The sequence below is a fragment of the Phoxinus phoxinus genome (genome assembly GCF_949152265.1).
Source record: "Phoxinus phoxinus genome assembly, chromosome: 5".
Classification (NCBI taxonomy): Eukaryota; Metazoa; Chordata; class Actinopteri; order Cypriniformes; family Leuciscidae; genus Phoxinus; species Phoxinus phoxinus.
Genome location: NC_136880.1, coordinates 36198412 through 36214552, shown reverse-complemented (window position 1 = coordinate 36214552; position 16141 = coordinate 36198412). Strand labels below are relative to the sequence as shown.

At 38.4% G+C, this 16141-nt stretch overlaps 1 protein-coding gene across 6 annotated transcripts in view; it reads right to left on the bottom strand.

The window, feature by feature from the left end:
• kcnab1b (potassium voltage-gated channel subfamily A regulatory beta subunit 1b) overlaps positions 1 to 16141 on the bottom strand; it is a 49999-nt gene that overhangs the window by 12773 nt on the left and 21085 nt on the right. For 3 of the 6 annotated variants that reach the window (XM_079613895.1, XM_079613896.1, XM_079613899.1), the window contains exons 2-8: positions 15897 to 15940; positions 10688 to 10725; positions 5841 to 5920; positions 4860 to 4904; positions 4719 to 4763; positions 4233 to 4276; positions 1585 to 1671 (exon numbers count right to left, since the gene is read on the bottom strand). In XM_079613895.1, the coding sequence (XP_079470021.1) occupies positions 1585 to 1671; positions 4233 to 4276; positions 4719 to 4763; positions 4860 to 4904; positions 5841 to 5920; positions 10688 to 10725; positions 15897 to 15940 (383 nt within the window). Of the gene's footprint in view, positions 1 to 1584; positions 1672 to 4232; positions 4355 to 4718; positions 4764 to 4859; positions 4905 to 5840; positions 5921 to 10687; positions 10726 to 15896; positions 15941 to 16141 lie in introns of all 6 variants that reach the window. The other 3 variants (XM_079613894.1, XM_079613897.1, XM_079613898.1) reach the window with 1 other exon arrangement.

Genomic DNA, 16141 nt, shown 5'->3' with positions numbered 1-16141 from the left:
CGATGACCTCATCTATGTATGTGTGTGTGTGTGTTTTAACATTCCTTGAAGCCAATATACGTACAGTACCAATATATCTGCTCTAGCATTACATTAATGATCTTTCTCACAAAGCTTAGCAACAACATGTGGCAAACACTTAAGCAACTCTCCAGGGAGACCATAGTAAAATTTGTTCTCAGTTCAGTTCCAAAATGTTCTTTTATTAAAATACCCTATTTTCTTCCCACGAGGATTCAACTGTGTGTGCCAAGAACAGACTGCACATCAATTTGGATTAAAATCATTCCAGTCTAGAATGATGATTAAACGTTTTACTTTGATAGATCTTCTGCTTTTCCCCACCGCAAAGCGCAGCAGTGCCTCTAAAGCTCTGATATGAATGGAGAGTCCTCTTGAGATTATCCTCACACTGTAGGAAGTCTATGCAGTACTTTTCTGGCTTGTACCTGATGTAAAATGTGTTTGCGTGTTGATAAGACTCGCTCATGCAGACAGTAAAAATCCTAAAGCAGTCCAATGGCAGATATCAGGTGTGTGTGGGTTTACTAACAAATTTGTCTACAGAAGTTAGCTAAATAAATCTGACTAAATAAATTAAAATAAAACAATGTTTTTTATTTCTAAAAATTTAAAAAGCCTCACATAAAAGCAATTCAAAGTGGTATGTTCTCAGATTGCAAGTAAACATGATTTTGTGCATGTACGGTAGTGTGAGAAGCGAAGAGTTTTAGAGTTTGGAGACACATAGGGAAAGAGCATCTTAAAAATACACTTTGTACCTCATGGGCAACTGTGTATAATCCCCCTAGAGAGAGAGAGAGAGAGAGTCAAACAGAGAAAGACAGATTTGGTGATGGAGCGAGTCTGTAAGAAGCAGACTTCCTAAGCACTGCGGTGCCACAGAAATTGAAAGAGAGTGAGAGATTGGTTAGACTTGGATTATGATAACAGCATGGTAAAAAAGGCCTCAAGAGATGTATGGAAATAGCATCATACTGTTTTACACACACACACACACACACACACAAACACACACACTTTTTCTTGTCGTTTGTTCTTCATCTTCGCTTTATTTTTTATGAAGCATTATTTTGCTTCGCTTCAGTTATGGTAAAGAGACATCCACTTGTGCATTGCATGTTCATGCATTTTGAGTGTTGAGCAATGAAGGGAGGTGTGTGTTCAATATCAATAGTGTTTCTCAGAAATTGCTTATTGCACCTTTAAACAGTGTTTTAACAAAACCTCAAGGGGGCGCTAGAATTATCTTAAAAAGTCTATGCCATTACGGTTATGTTTTTTTTTTTTTCAGGTAGCTATATATTGTAAACAAATGCATAAAATACAACTTGAACTAACTTGCTCAGCAAGACTCTTTTCAAGCTGTTGCTCTACCATTACAGAGAAAACCTGCCGACAGTTTATGCTAATGCCCTCTACTGCTCTTGTGACAATACTAAATACATTGCTTTATGGATTGCCTCTAACTCTAACATATTTCAAAATGCAGTGATGCACAAATTTGAGCTAGCAAAGCTAGAAGCATCTGCGTAGTGATTTGGAGGCCCAAGCCTCACCTACCCTCCATAGGTGTGTTGGTGTCAGGGCGATTGGCGAAAACCACATCCACATATTCCAGCTGTAACCTCTGCAAAGAACCCTTCAGACCTAGAGAGAGAAAGAGAGAGAGAGTGTTCTGAAGCCATTCAGAAAAAAAAGTGTCTTTCCTGTCGAACATGAACATTCCCCAGACCGTCTTATAGCAGTTTTGGGTGCAGTTTGCTTTCACAAATTAAACTATTTTTAACTATGCAAATTCTTAAGAGAATTTGCATAGTTAAAAATAGTTTAATTTGTGAAAGCAAACTGCACCCAAAACTGCTATAAGACGGTCTGGGGAATGTTCATGTTCGACAGGAAAGACACTTTTTTTTCTGAATGGCTTCAGAACACTTGGAATAATGCCTGAGTTTTATGGACCACATTTATAATACTTTGAAGAGGCGTTTTGTCCTTTTTTAAGCTCAAAAAGCACAAGAATTCTGCTTAATATATTCTTTTGTGTTTTGTGAAAGGAAAAAAAAAGATTTGGAGCAACATACAGTGAAAACTAGTCTATAAAATAGGAAAAAATAATAAGTGAAGACACAAACTTGTAGTTGACAAAGGACTTCATTTTGAGCTGTATATGACAGCCAGGAGTGTGAAAAGAGATGGAGGGATGGGAGGAGAGAAGAAACTAGCAAAAATAGGAGCAGGTGAGCAGTTGAGAGAAGATTAGAAGAGTGCAGCTTTGCAGACACAAGAGGACAGGAAGAGAAAAAAAGAGAAAGGATGAAAGATTCAGTCCGACGGTCACTTCCTTGTCCCATTCAGAATCACAGAGAGAGGCAGAGAACAAAGACACAACCCTAACAGATGTATCGGCCATTATGTTATTATCTGTCATAAAAAAATATAGCATATTTATTGGTATAAAATTCAGGAACACAAAAATAATGATCATAAGTCAATCATATCGACAGAAATATGTTGTTTTATCCCCATTTATAGCCCAGTTGCCCTAAAAAAGACACATTATGCAAACTTAAAATGAATGTCACATAATATTATAGACAATTAAGTACATTATCATTACCAAAAGTTTGGGGTCAGTAAGATTTTTTTGTTTTTGACAGAAGTCTCTTTTTTTTTTTCATTTAGACCCTCACAAAAATCTGTTCAGTGAAATGTTTTGCATGAAAAGTGTTCTTGAAAGGTTTTCTTTTAAATAAATGCACTTGGTTTGACATTTAATGCAATGGCATTCAAACTTGTTTGAGCGCTGCAAGTGTCCAAATACTTTTTTGGGGTCACTCCTCCACCTCCGAACACATTTATGCTACGTTCCATTTTAGCTTTTCTTTTAAAATAACATTTTCTTATTTTATACACCTATGTGTAAGTACTTAAAGCATTGGCAAATCCGATATCTTTACAGCCATGCCAATAAATCTTGGCTGAGAGAGAAAGAGAGAGAGAGAGCAAACACAGGTGTGTTGAAACAAAGTCAGCGAGCTTTCAGGTGATCAGACGCTGACGTGATTACTCTGCCATTCTGAAATTAATCTGACAGATAAACCGCACACTCATTCATCACAAAAACACTGTAATCCAGCCAATCTCAGACTCATTAATCTGCCCTTGCTCACCGAGTGCGCCCTCGCATCCGCCACGGCTATAATCAGTCACAATTTTCTGGGTTTGTGGAGGAGATATTCTTAGCGGGGAGCTTTTTAAAGGATAAACAGACGTTCCTTTCTAGCAAACAATGTCATACAAGCACGAGCTAACGAGGACGAGAGAGAGAGAGACGCGTGCCAGGAAGGAAAACTACACAAGCTAGAGTGATAAAAATAACTGGGGAATGGATGAGCGAAGTATGCGAAAACGATTCAATTAGTTTAATGAAATACAAACAGTGAGTTTTTTTCAATCTGAAAGTGATAGAAATGACATTAGATATTAAACTAACTCTCATAAAATCAGTGGTCCGCCTCCGTCTCATGGGAATACAGTAATAGAGCAGTGATAAATCAGAATATTATTCCATGTAGATTTCCACTTTTAATCAGGCACTCAAATAAAGCTTACGATCTCAAACACTTCACATAATTACATGCTGTCTATTATGAGCTATTACCGCATAAATAGGCCTATGGTAAAATTTAATTTAAATTACAAATCATTTTTCGTTTTATTCAGCCTTTTGGCATTGTTTCCTGAAGAAATATCTAAATAGCCTATATATAAAAAAAGATAAATTTACTTGAGATGCAAAACTTGCCAAGGGGGGAGTAAGAAAAACATAAACAAACAAAGTCTTATATTTGGAAGTGTAGTGAAAGTAGAAGGCGAATGGTTTCTGTGTCTATATACACATTGTATGTTGAATCATTATCTTGGTTTGCATGTGCTCTCTGTATAGGCATTTAGAGAGAGAGAGAGAGAGAGAGAGAGAGAGAGAGAGAGAGAGAGAGAGAGAGAGAGAGAGAGAGAGAGAGAGAGAGAGAGAGAGAGAGAGAGAGAGAATGTTGGTGTCGGTGCTGAGCTTTTATTAGGAACAAGGCCACACACTGCAGCGAAGGAGAAAAAATCAATAAAGGAGGAGGCAATGAGAAAGAAAAGAAGAAAAAAGGTTCAGGTCAATTACAAACAACAGGGGGATTAGAAGAAAGAAGAATATCTACCTTCAATAATGTGCTTCCTCGAGAGCCCACGCTCTGTCTCTGCCCTAGAGAAAGAAAGAAAGATAGAAAGAAAGAAAGATAGATAGAAAGAAAGAAAGAATGAAATAAAGAAAGACAAATGCCTTTTAAGGAGAAAATAAGAGTATAGTTATTACTAATAAAATGAATAGTGTAGACAGACAGACAGACAGACAGACAGACAGACAGACAGACAGACAGATAGATAGATAGACAGACAGACAGACAGACAGACAGACAGACAGACAGACAGACAGACAGACAGACAGACAGACAGACAGACAGACAGACAGACAGACAGACAGACAGACAGACAGACAGACAGACAGACAGACAGACAGACAGACAGACAGACAGACAGACAGACAGACAGACAGACAGACAGACAGACAGACAGACAGACAGACAGACAGACAGACAGACAGACAGACAGACAGACAGACAGACAGATGTATTCACTCCACTTACTTTCCTCCCCAGTACAGTTTAGTAGTGATGACCAGACTGGATCTCCTGTTCACACACAGACAGATTATGGATTATGTGTGAAGTGATTATATTTTATAAATCTCCCTTAAATAAATAAAATGAGAAAACTAAGATAAATACCTCCAACATTTCTTCTTGATAATGTTTCCTAGGATTATTTCAGCCCTGTGAAGAAAGACACATTTTGGGCTTTGTAATAATATATAAATAGAAAAAAAACACCACACAATTTTATTGCTGGATTTGTATAGTTTTTTTTTTTTTTTTAATTTCTATGAAACTTTTTATGAATTCACTAAACAGCCACTATAGCACTGTGCTATGCATATTTAAACAAAGTTACTGTCATTCTTTTCAGGGGAAACACACCTTTTTGTGTGCAGTTACATTATAGAATTAGCAACTTTCACAAACGTCAGCGCTATTTGCCTGACACAGTTAACTTTGAGCAATGGTTACTGTCCGCGGAAATCTGTAGGAAATTTAAAGCTTATTCAAAATTAATGTAAGTGTACTTTTATAGTGATTATGGCAACATTCATTTATCAAATGATGCTCAAAAGCATTACAACCAGGCACATATCCAGACTTTTGGCATTTTAAATAAAGCCAATGTTGGTGCTGGTCACAGTGGTGGAATGACACAGACATGGTTCCTATAGTTTGTTGTATCCTGCACTATATTCAGCACTCAGAACCGGCCTACAAACCAGAGAATTGCCCCATGTAAATTGCATTCAATACTAAATTTGTGGCTGTTTGCCTCACAGCCTGAATACACAATTCCTTTAGTGAATTTAATGCGAAAGCATCAATGCAGACAATATGTACAGAAATTATGCTATCAGTGGGTGAGTTTCAATCATAGTGAATTCCCTTCTGCATCTTCTAACAGGTTTAGATAAAACAGCTGGCACGATGGAAGTTTGGATATGAAGTTTACAGGCTGGACTACCATATCTGCTGAATCCCAATTCCCATACTATCCATTAAAGAGGCTATAGTATGCAATATTTAGAATATAGATGGTATGAAAAGGTAATAAAGGTGTCCAGATGAATTCAGCCACTCCTTTTGCTGTAAGTCAAAGGCCGAACTCACTTCCCAGCTGAGTAGACTTCTGCAGTGTCAAAGAGGTTGACCCCGTTTTCATAGGCTATAGTCATCAGCTGCTCTGCCACCTGCAACACACACACACACACACACACACACACACACACACACACACACACACACACACACACACACACACACACACACACACACACACACACACACACACACACACACACACACACACACACACACACACACACACACACACACACACACACACACACACACACACACACACACACACACACACACACACACACACACACACACACACACACACACACAGTCAAGCACTCAGCTGTCAATCATCAATGCAGAGAGCTTAGAAGTGTGTGAATCAGATAATTGAACGCTCACCTTTCTGAAAACTGCATTGCTTAAATCCACTTCACATGACTCACTGCCATTGTGAAGCACTTTTATAACATTCATGTCCCTCACACTTAACCGAATACAGGGCTGAACTGAATTTCTTTTTTTTTTTTTTACATATTGTGTTAAACCTATGTAGAATATCTTTGCCACTTTTATTCATATGGACAGTGCAGTTGATAGGCAATCATGGAGAGAGAGGGGCAGAACAGGATCACAAAATGCATGTTAAAACCATTTTTCTTTGTAATCTTTCATTAAAATGCAATAGCTTGCTCTGTCCATGAAAGATTTTCCTCTTCGGCTGATTTCACAGGGCACTGTTATTTTTCAACCCCTCCCTTCCAAGCACTTGCTCTGGCATTTAATGCCTGCTCGTCACTATGTATATAGGAATATGTGCTATTGCACTGGAATTAACATCATCTGACAGTGTTTTCATTCTGTACACCTCACATTGTTTGTCACATAATGCTGAAAAAATCAGTCATGTCTTTACGGACAGATTTTCAGGAAGATGAACAGAGTGGCATTCATGTGCATATTAACACAAGATTATTATTATTATGCATGGATGCTTGGTAAATGTATCCTTTAAAAATTGTGCTCATCATTTTATAAATAGTAACACAACAGCTAGTCGTGACGTAGGGTGTGATAAATTAAACAGCACTGGAATGTCACAACTATCTTCAAGCTATTAGACACACAAGTCATTTCTAATTTGAAACGATTGTGATTTTACGATCCATTGCACTGTTTTTTCATTGTTGTTCTATGTAAACAGGTGATGGATGGACGTGTTTGACTAAAGAGCTTGCAATCTTCTGCAGCGTCTTGCGCATGGCACAGCATTCTAAATACGCAATGCTCAAGTTAAAGCTGCAGTCCGTCGTTTTCCCTCTTTGTCGCCATCTCTGTTCGAAATCTGCAATTGCAGTTATTCGCGGAATTATTAACTGTGCGTGGGTAGTAAATCGGCATGAAACAGCGCGGATGAACACAATGTATTGAGGCTGCCGCGTCGCTGTGGATACTGTACTGTCATCAGCAATCTCAGAGTATACTTTTTGAAAGTGTCAACATTAGAATTTTCATCGGAAAATGTCATCTGAACAAGTAAGTAACATTCACTTTAGTTCTGACCAAATTCGGGGGGTGGGGGGAAGCATTGCAGTAGGCTATATCATGCTGATTCAATCTAACGATTGCTTATATCACGTCAAAACGTGAAAAATATATTTTTTCTGTAGCCAATCTGAAGTCCGAAGTCTTTGTGTTTTACAACTGGTGAATCTCCAGTTGTCACTGGTGATTGTCGCTTTAAACTTTCGGGATCCGCCATACCATGTGCTAAGCTAAATCTCCTCCATCATCCACACACGCTAGCCGGGGACTCCTTCTCTATGTGTACAGAAGTGACGTAATGACGCAAAGACATGCTCGAAATTCCCGCGGAAATCCACCAGTACCACTGGAATTAAAATCATTATTACAAGCTTACCGTTTTGAATCGAGGTAAGGCAAGCAGATCGTTTTGAACACTGGCTGGTTACGTTTTTTTTCAAAAATGTCTTTTTTTATATTTTTAAACACAAAAAAGTGCCGGACTGCAGCTTTAAAGTTGATATGAAATCAAAATGGACCCTATTTACTTTGTTAGCGCATATTACTAGTCTTGTGGTGAACAATTCATCCGTGCAAGTTAATATACAGAAAAAAAATGTTTGCCGTGGTAATCTATATTCAAAGTCTGAAAAATTACTTCTGGTCTGGAATGGCGTTCCTTTTCTGATGACGTTGGTTTGACGGCTTGGGTTGAAAACGCAAGTGTTTTAAAAATACAGTGCTCAAGTTAAGATAAGTTTTAAAATCAACTTTTAAAAAAATAGTTGTTTTTTTCCATTCCACTTCCCTGTGTTGTGTTTTTGCACTTCACTACGCTACTTTTTCTTATTTTTTTATGTAAACATGCGCTAAGCGGATGTCTTTGCCCATTGTGCTAGCGTCATTTTCAGCGTCTTACACAATTGGGCCCTATTTTAACAATCTAAGCTCATGGTCTAAAGCGCACAGCGCAAGTGCACTTAGTGCGTGTCCGAATCCACTTTTGCTAGTTTAACGACGGGAAAAAATGGTCTGAGCACCCAATGGTCTAAAAGGGTTGTCCCTATTCTCTTAATGAGTAATGGGTGTGCTTTGGGGCATAACGTGCAAAAAAACAATCAGAAACTAATCTTCCATTCCCTTTAAAAGCCAGTTGCGCTTGCGCCATGGTGGATTGCTATTTGCATGGCGGTATTTGCAAGTGGAAAGACTGAACGCTTCCCCAGAGAGGAAACGGATCTACTCGTGCGCGAGGTTAAAGCGCGCTAGCAGACCATCTACAGGACAAGACGGATTCCACCATATCTTTATGTACACAATAATAACTTTTACATTATAATCCTTTTATTTTTTATATTTGCCATGTTTGTGTCCTGCTGCACACTGTGTTCACCCTGTGTCTGTAATAAGCAGAGTGTACGTGCGTTGTGCACCCGCCTATAGGCTCATATTATGTGAGGCACAATTTGCCCTTGAAATGACAAAAAAAAATATTGCGCCTTTAGACCAGGTTTCAGTTGGCCAATGGCGCAGTCTATTTCAGTTGCCTCAAAATAGCAACGGCCAACAATGCGCCTGCCCTGAACACACCTCGCTTTCAGACCAGCAGCCCATGGACGAACAGATGGACGCAAATGTATTTGCTAACAACATGCCGCAGGACGTGAAAATGATAACTGCGTCGGGCTGAAACTAGGAAAAAACACTTGCATCGCGGCTGGCTCTGCACTACGCCGGGTGTATGATAGGGCCCGTAGTGTTCATATTAAAATAAGTCAGACAATGTGCCTTGAGGCCTTTTGTTTTTGTTTTGTTTTTAAATTGAGATGCTGGCAGTGGAATGTGAAAAACGTCTTGAGATGCATTTTTTAAAAGTTAAACTTCTTTTAACTTGCAAACTAAGTTTTTAGAACACCGCGTCATCGATGAGACGCTGAACAACACGCAAGATGCGAACGCAACGTTCAAAGACATCCGTCTAGCACATGTTTCTGCATGAACAGCCAGTTAAGCCGTGGTCACACTAGACTTTGAGAACAAGGAATTTCAATGGACACTGTCGTAATACGACGTCACACTCTGCAGCATCTTTTTTTATAAACATGAATTCAACATAACAAACAGTACTCTCTCAAAAATGCTGGGTTGTTTCAACCCAATTTGGGGTAAAATATGGACAAACCCAAACGTTGGGTTAAAAATGTAATGTAAAAATTTTACCCAACAGCTGGGTTTGTCCATATTTGACCCAAAATTGGGTTGAAATAACCCAGCATTTTTTAGAGTGTAAAACAATCAAAATGTAAAAATATACAATCTACTCGACTTAACTGCAAAAATATGTGTTCTTTTTATTCAGCCAAGTGGTTATGCAATGACATATCGATCTTCTACTGGTCATTCGCAGTTCAGTGTTCCCCAAACTCGAACTTCGGAACGAAGTGAAATGCAAAACTTTTTGCATGAGCTTGCGTTTCCGGTCTGATGCATTTGAATGTGTATGAATGGAAGTCAATGGGAAAAAAATGTGTAGTGTGTGCCCCTTTAATAGGTTTTGGACCAGAGCATCTGTTTTTCTTGTGTAACTGCTGCAATGATTGATCTTCATGTCAGAGTTTGAGCTTCTGATGAAAGAACAGTTGAAATGGTGGTTAAAACCTCTGCAATCTCTACAATCCATCAGTCTCTCTCTCTCTCGCTGTCTTTGATGGAGAACTGTCAGCCAGTATGAGTGACAGTGATCCGTTCTGTCAGCGTAGTTGTATATTAGCAGGCCGATAAGGGAAAACCGTCTGTTCAACTGCTGATGAGATGACTTATGACATGTGGAGAAGGAAACCGAACTGGGACATCCGCATCTCGCATAATTTGATTGGACAAGAGGGATGAGTGGACAAAAGAGGAGACTCCGCCTCTGGGGAGAGACAGGCTTGTCATGGAAGTTGTTGCCACAGGGACTTTTATTATGTAAGAACCGCTAGTATTTATGTGCATTTGCCTTGGGTGAGTGTCAGAAAGGGACACTGGCAGAATGATGTTATTGTTTGAATAATGAGGAAGACCACAGCATGATGTGTCTACGAGCCTTCCTCTCTGATAAGACTGTCAACACAGAACATTCTAATCTCGGCTAACTCTACCCACTTTGTGCTTATGGCTAAAGTGGATTTAGAAATGGGAATTATGAGTGAAAACAGATGATTCAGCCCCCTATTATATTAGGTTACAAAATTAATTATTAAGAGTAAATATAGTTTTTAATCTGTAGATTAATTGCTGTTGAAAATGTATTGGAAAAAATTACGTTTACTCTCTGGTTATGAATATAAAAATATAACAATTGAAATACTCACCTCGTCTGAAATCTGCCCCCCGAATGTCACCCATGTGCCTGAGAAAGAGAAAGAGAGGGAGGGAGTGTGAGTTATCCAGTGAGTTAGTTTATTATTATAGTGATTTTTTGCCTCTCTGTGATGCCGTCGCTCATCCACATCCCTACCAGAGGCCTACGATCGGTAAATGAACAACTCGACTCGTGGTACCATCACAGAGAGGCACAAAAAATAAGCAATGTCTGAAACTTTGAGCACTTCTCCTCTTTCTACTTGTTTGCCTTTTCACGTTGAATCGCTTGCTGTATTCCTCATTTGTAAGTCACTTTGTATAAAAGCGTCTGCAAAATGAATAAATGTATTCCAAGCAGAGTTTAATTTATTTGGTCTGGTGCCTGCATGTCACTGAAACCTTCAAACACATTAGAAGGAAACACAGAACTGAATCTGAATATTTTACAGTAATGTTCAGTGGACTTGGTGTATACATTTCACTTCCATTTTGATGTAAACAAAATCAACATTTCCCTATTGATTTCATTCAATATGACATAATAATGGTATTCTTTTTTGGGAAGCTTTTAAAAAAAAAAACGATTTATTTATTTATTTGTCTTTTAAGTCTCTCTGGATGAAAAGCATCAGATAAATGTACGTATTTTAACCATCTTATAAATATAGCATGTATTTTGACTACTTTTTCAGTTCTTTATAAGGTTATTAGATTTTGCAGTTGTGAAAATTTAAAAATATCATAAATAATCCTAAGAAAGCAGGGAAGTCGAAACTTTAAAACTCACCTCCAAAATTTTTCATGCATTTTTTTTTTTACATCAATAAATATTATTACAATTTAAAGGTACTATTTTCTATTTTAATATTTTTTAAATGTAATTTATTTGTGTGAAGGCAAACCTAAATATTCAGCAGTCATTATTTCAGTCTTCAATGTCACATGATCCTTCAGAAATCATATGCTGATTTGGTGCTCAATAAACTTATTATCAATGTTAAAAACAGCAGTGTTGATTATATTTTATGGAAATATGATAACATTTTTCTTTAGATGAATAGAAAGTTAAAAAGAGTATTTCTGTCACAGGCAACTCTCAGAGAAGTTGGCTTGGTAATGTATTTGGCAATGTTAATGTATTTGATCTTAGCGGAATAGATCTGCTACGCTGCTGCAGATGATGCTGTTGTTGGTTATTGCTGCTTTTGCTGCTGTAGAGCAAGTAGAGTCACATATATGCACATATATAGCATACATGAAATGACCCCCATATAGCGGATCTACACAGGTGGAGCTGGGGAAGGTGCAGGGTTTCTGAAAGTGTCACAACACAGACTGCTAACACCAAACCCTGCACGTATTTGAATGTTGAGCTGCAGCTCATTGGCCACTGATGACACAGCAACCAATCAGCTGCGCTATGTAGATAACGATGTCATCGCTACCAAATTGAGTTAAGGACCTATCAGCATGCGCCATCTAGAGTTTCATGACGGAACTTTGTATTTATTTAAAAAGCAAATCTTGTGTACATTTTAAATGTCTTTTCTGTCACTTCTGATCAATTTAATCCTTTCTAAATCAAAGTATTCATTATATATATATATATATATATATATATATATATATATATATATATATATATACAGTATATATATAGGCATATTGAATATTTGATAGGGGAATTGAAACTATCAAAAATAAACAAATGCTTCAATACTTTAGTTCAGCTGCAGCATATAGCTAAAGAGACAAAAATGAGGTTGATTCTTGGGAAAATCTGTCCCAGGATTTCCTGAGGACTCTGTTATTCTTGGCCTGACTCACACTGCTGGCAGTCTAAAGCACCCATGATTCATTGCTGTCAGGGTAAGACTTGGCAGTCACTGCCCCACATCCCTGTCAGAATCACCTACTATCACCCTAAAACACACCCCCGCTGCGGGATGAGCATCTCTCCAGCAAGCACTGGTGTCCTGGGCTTCGATATATGGGATCAGTTGACATTCGAAGAAACACCCGACTGTGTTTCAGGGTGAGGGAACCCGTCAGCTGTTCCCGATCAAGCGCCCAGCATGGGTTGTAGGATAAATGAGGAAATAGTGTGGGCGTTTGCAAGTGTTACGTTCCCTTGGTGACACCTGTGCAGCGATAAGAAGCATTTGGCGCCTTTCTTGTGTTTGGTACATGACGTAACAGTCCTCATCCTGCCAGATAACTTTATACGTACAGCTACTGTGAGCAACAGTGTGCACCAGGGTCTTCGGCAGCTCATCAACTGAGACAAACACAGGATCTTTCCGCCTAATCCTGGATCTCCTCACATATTACTGCATTAGATCTGACTGACTAGATTTATTATATTAATTTATATTAGTAAATGAATATAAAACATACAAAAAACCTGATACATGCGGTGTTATATTTGACACTTTAATTCACTAAAATATTGAAGCGTACCAAGAGTGATATTTAAAATAACTATATTTTAGATTATTTGTACAAAAATAAGCAGTCACCGTTGTTTCCATCAGTCTTTAAGCAAAAACCACTGACTCACATGAATGAACATACATTTATACATGCACATATGCACACACAAGCCTATACAAGAAATTACTGCTGCTTTGGTGGTTTCCACTGAAAGCTGTCCTCATGTATTCAGTAAAGTGCACGTCTGAAGCACTGAAATCTTATCGGCCTGCAGTGCTCTTGCAGCGTTTGATCAAGTGGCTAATGTTTGCGATGTCCGACCTGAAGCAATGACCTCTGACGTCTCAGGAAAATAACAGCTACAAGCAATGAAGGGTGAGTTGCAGCACTTTTGCAAAATATTTCAGCACCAAAACCTGCATTTCAATCACTAACCATCAGTGAATAAGCAGGCGTGAAATTAAGCTCTTAGTAGTTTAAGCCTTATTCACAAAACAAGTTTCAATCAGCACAGCTTTTGTGAGTATGTTTGCTCTGTTTGCTGATTTGTATACTCAGTTAATCAGGTACTAAAATAATACAGAAAGTTTACATTACCATTCAAAAGTTTGGGGGCAGTTCGATAAAAAAAAAAAAAGAGAAAATACTGTAATACTTTTATCACCAAGGATGCATTCAATTTAGCAACAGTGACAGTTAAGTTGACAATAATTTTTTTTTTTACCTTCATCAAAGATGAATTTAACGTTGATAATAATCAGCAGCACATCAGAATATTAGAACAATTTCTGAAAGATCATGTGACACTGAAGACTAGAGTAATGATGTTGAAAATTCAGCTTGCCATCACAGAAATACATTATACATTTTAAAATATATAAAAATGGAAAATGGCTATTTTAAATTGTAATAATATTTCACAATCTTAATGTTTTTACTGTGTCATTGATTAAATAGTTGCAGTTTTGGCGAGCTTGAGAAACTTTTTTCAAAATCTTAGTAACCCCAAACTTTTGAACGGCAGTGTATATTTGGATGCAGGATGGAGGACAGACTCGTACCGAGGAAGATTCTCATCTAAGATAAGAGAGACACCATTTGGAAGTGGATTGTGAAGATAAGCCCGGGGCTTTTTTAAATGATGGAATAGCAGCTGTTTGTTCCTCAGTGCTCTTTCTGAAAGCCTTTAGTATGACAACAATAAAAGCCAGCTCACTTATCCTAGTTCAGTCCACACCAAACCAATTCAGTTTTCAATGCCCTGTGGTTTTCATGCGAGAAAAATATGTTTGCTCTTGGAGACAAAACATAACATTTTCAATACACCATTCAAATTCTTGCAAATAAGAGCAGAACATCAGACCAGAACTGACACTGCTGTAATTTTCTTGCGTATCTTGCATTAGTTGTTGTAGTGATAAATATAGAACGGCCAGATTGGAATAAACTGCATGATCTCTTGCATGGTTTTCCTGGAGCCCCGCAGCATTAGAAATGCCTGCTATATAAGCCGCTGCGTGTTTTTATCTCAAAACTGATTTATACAGTCATTATGTTTCCATTCACAAGTCAAACATCTAATCGTAAACTAAAAGGAAAAAAGAATAAATTGAGCGTCAACCCATCACTCTCCCGCTGTGCGTGGAGTGTGTGAGGCAATTAGTGAGCTTGTGTTTTAATTCATGATAAATTAAATATGAATGGAGGGAGGATAACATTTTCAAGATCATGTGACTTCAAACACACAATGTTGCCTGCACTTCATTGAAACATCTTGGGCCCTATCTTGCACCCAGCGCAATTGACTTTGAACACCGACGCATGTATCATTCCTATTTTGCACCCGCGCACAGCGGACTTTTCCCTCCACAGACGCACGTCGGTAAATTAGGAAATGAACTTGCGCTCGCGGGGGCGGTTCAGCGCAAAGAGAAGGCGTGTTCCGGCGCAAAACTTCCATGGTGCTATTTTCCAGTTTTAGAAAGCAATTGCGCCATTGATCAGGAAAAAAACAGTCTAAAGACAGTGGCGCGTTGCGCGTTAGTGATATGGTATTTTAAGGGCGCGTGCTTGGCCATAATGTTAACGCGCATCCACTTTGATTCTCTAATATAAACAGATGCAGCAGTTTTCATTTGTGCAAATCATACATTATTACAAGGAAAAATATTAACACACGAGGGAAATCATTGTTGTGTCCGTGAAGATGTGAAAAAGATCTATCTAGATAAAAAAAAAAAAAAATCTAGATTAGGCTACACATTTACCCAAATTATACGCCTGTTTAACCGAACCTAATTTGGGTGGGTTTCTCCCATCATCCCCAATGTCACTTCTCTGTGTTTTACAGCCCTGACGAGAACGTCGGTTTCCTCGGCTGTGAACTGCTCCTGGCGTGCGCCGGCAAATCCGCCGTTATAATAGCAATCCGCCATGGAACAAGCGCGCCTGCTCTTAAAGGGAATGTGAGATGGCGCTCTGAATGGTTTATTTCACGTTACGCCCAAACCACACCTATGAATAATGAAGCTACTTCAGACCAACCCCTTTTACATTTGCGTCGGGCGCAAGAGTCATTTATCCCGCTGGGAAAATAGCAACAGCGCCGGGATCCGCCCACAAAGTTACTTGCGCTTTGCACTTTGACACTTGCGTTTCAGATCGTTAAAATAGGGCCCATTGTGTGAACGCATCACAGATCTATGATACTTATTGTCAGTGTGACCTTTTGGTGTTTATGGTTTACGGCTGCTTGTTTAAAATACGTAAATAAAAAATGCTCACCAAGTCCAAGGCATGACACTCGCAGTCCTGACTTCCCAAGATTCCTGTGGAGAAAGTGAGAAATCTGTTACCAAGGACATAACATTCAAGTGTCTTCACTTCAGATATGCCTGTTTTGTTTTATTTAATATTATTTCATTTTATTTTATTTCATTTCAGGCGTGTCTCCTTAAAATAAATGCGCTAAATTAATGTGAAATCTTCTTATAAACACCAAAAACTTCTGGATAAGGCTTAGGAAAGCT